The 1,912-nt window shown below is 55.4% G+C and overlaps 1 protein-coding gene across 1 annotated transcript in view; it reads right to left on the reverse strand.

Annotated features, from left to right (window-relative positions):
- INTS3 (integrator complex subunit 3) overlaps positions 1-1,912 on the reverse strand; it is a gene marked incomplete at both ends in the record, with an annotated part of 26,593 nt that overhangs the window by 16,710 nt on the left and 7,971 nt on the right. Inside the window, one exon of the mRNA XM_008935056.1 lies at positions 1,084-1,150. Coding sequence (XP_008933304.1) covers positions 1,084-1,150 — 67 coding nt within the window. The remainder of the gene's footprint in view (positions 1-1,083; positions 1,151-1,912) is intronic.

Here is a 1,912-nt window from a genome sequence, read left to right on the forward strand (position 1 = left end):
CTCCAGCTCAGCAGCCCCAGGGCTCTCAGCCTGTCCTCCTCCCAGCCCCTCAGCATCTCCAGAGCCTCTGCTGGACTCTCTCCTTGTCCCTCTTGACTTGGGGAGCCCAAAATTGACCCCAGAACTCCTGAGGTGACCTCACTGGGGCTGAGCAAATGGGCAGAACCTCCTTTGACCTGCTGGCCACACTCTTCCTCATGCCCCCCAAGAGACCATTGACCTTCTTGGCCACAAGAACACACTTCTGGCTCATGGGGGACTTGGTGTCCACCAGGACTCTCAGGAAGCTGCTTTTCCAGCAGTTCCACCCCTCACCTACAACTTCATGGTTGGGAACAGGAGATGAGCTTAGCAAAAAGGCAGCTGGAGAAACATGAAGACCCAAAGGTGGCCCAGCACAGAAGCTCTCAGAGGGTCTCCTCCTCCCATGGGTGGTGGGGCACTAGATGGCACTCACAGCAGCAGGAACCATGAAAAAAATCCTTGCCAAGTCTTCACTGCAGCCAGCCAAACCCTTCCCAAACTCGACCTTAAGGGCAGGGAGAAGCAATTTGAGGAGAATTCTCTACAGCTATAGGCTGTTTAAAAATAATGACCCTGCCCAGGGAGGAATTCTGCTTATCATCCATTAGCAGCTGCTTTGCCAACAAAGGACAATGCTGAACCCATAGGACAATGCTTCCCAGATGGCCTGTCCACCACAAATTAAAGTTGCAGCCCTGATGAAGCAGGAGCTGTTTAAACACAGGAAGCTTTTTGGGTAATTAACTTTGTCCTACTCCTCCAAAAGGAACACCTCCCCCACAGCTCTGGAAAGTCAGGAAGTAAAAAGATTCCTGGGATGCTGCTCTGGAGCCACATTTGCTCCTCAGCAGCACGAGAGGGGTGGGTTGAAGACCTTCAAGGTGCCCACAGGTTGGGGAAAAGAAGTTTCCTAGAGGTCTGGGAAGAGTTCTCCAAACTCCACGGAGGAGGTTTGCTGGTGGAGAGACTTGAGGGATGTTCTCCCCCCTGCTGCTGCAAGAGGGGGAGTTGTCCTCATGTCCCTGCCCCCTCCAGGCTCTCCCTTCCCACCAGCCATACCTTTGCTCAGTGAGGATCTCCAGGACATTCTCAGCCAGCCAGATGTTCTTTGCTGTCACGTCCCCTCCTGCAAGAGGAAGAGGGAAGAGGAAAAAACCCATCAGAGGAAGGGCTGTGGTTCTGAACCACTGGTTCCCCCCATCCCTGTGTCCCCAAGAAGGCAAGGCCACTTTGGGGATTTGGCTCCTGCCTGGTCCCACTCTGCAGCCCATCTCTAGGGGTTCACAAGGGTTCTTGGCTGCTCTTGCAAAAGAATTGTGATAACAGAGTCAATAATTCCTCATCTGGAAAGCAGAGAAGCCACAAAGGGATGAGCTGCAGCAGTTGGAAAAGAGAAAACTTTTCCAGCTGCTGAGCCTAACAAAGGCTTGTGGCCAAGGAGGTCAATGGTCTCCTTGGGGGCATGAAGAAGTGTGGCCAGCAGGTCAAGGGAGGTTCTCCTCCCCCTTTACTCTGCCCAAATGAGGCCACCTCTGGAGTCCTGGGGTCAATTTTGGGCTCCCCAAGTCAAGAGGGACAAGGAGAGAGTCCAGCAGAGGCTCTGGAGATGCTGAGGGGCTGGAGCATCTCTGTGCCAGGCCAGGCTGAGAGCCCTGGGGCTGCTGAGCTGGAGCAGAGAAGCCTCAGAGGGGATCTGAGCAGTGCTGAGCAAGAGCTAAAGGGCCCCCGGGGGGCAAGAGGCTGGGGCCAGACTCTGCTCAGTGGTGCCCAGGGACAGGCCAAGGGGCAACGGGCACCAACTGGAACCCAGGAGGTGCCACCTGAGCAGGAGGAGAAACTTCTTTGGGGGGAGGCTGCCCAGAGAGGCTGGGGAGGCCCCGAACCGGCG

Source organism: Merops nubicus, unplaced genomic scaffold (assembly GCF_000691845.1).
Source record: "Merops nubicus isolate BGI_N331 unplaced genomic scaffold, ASM69184v1 scaffold22722, whole genome shotgun sequence".
Lineage (NCBI taxonomy): Eukaryota > Metazoa > Chordata > Aves > Coraciiformes > Meropidae > Merops > Merops nubicus.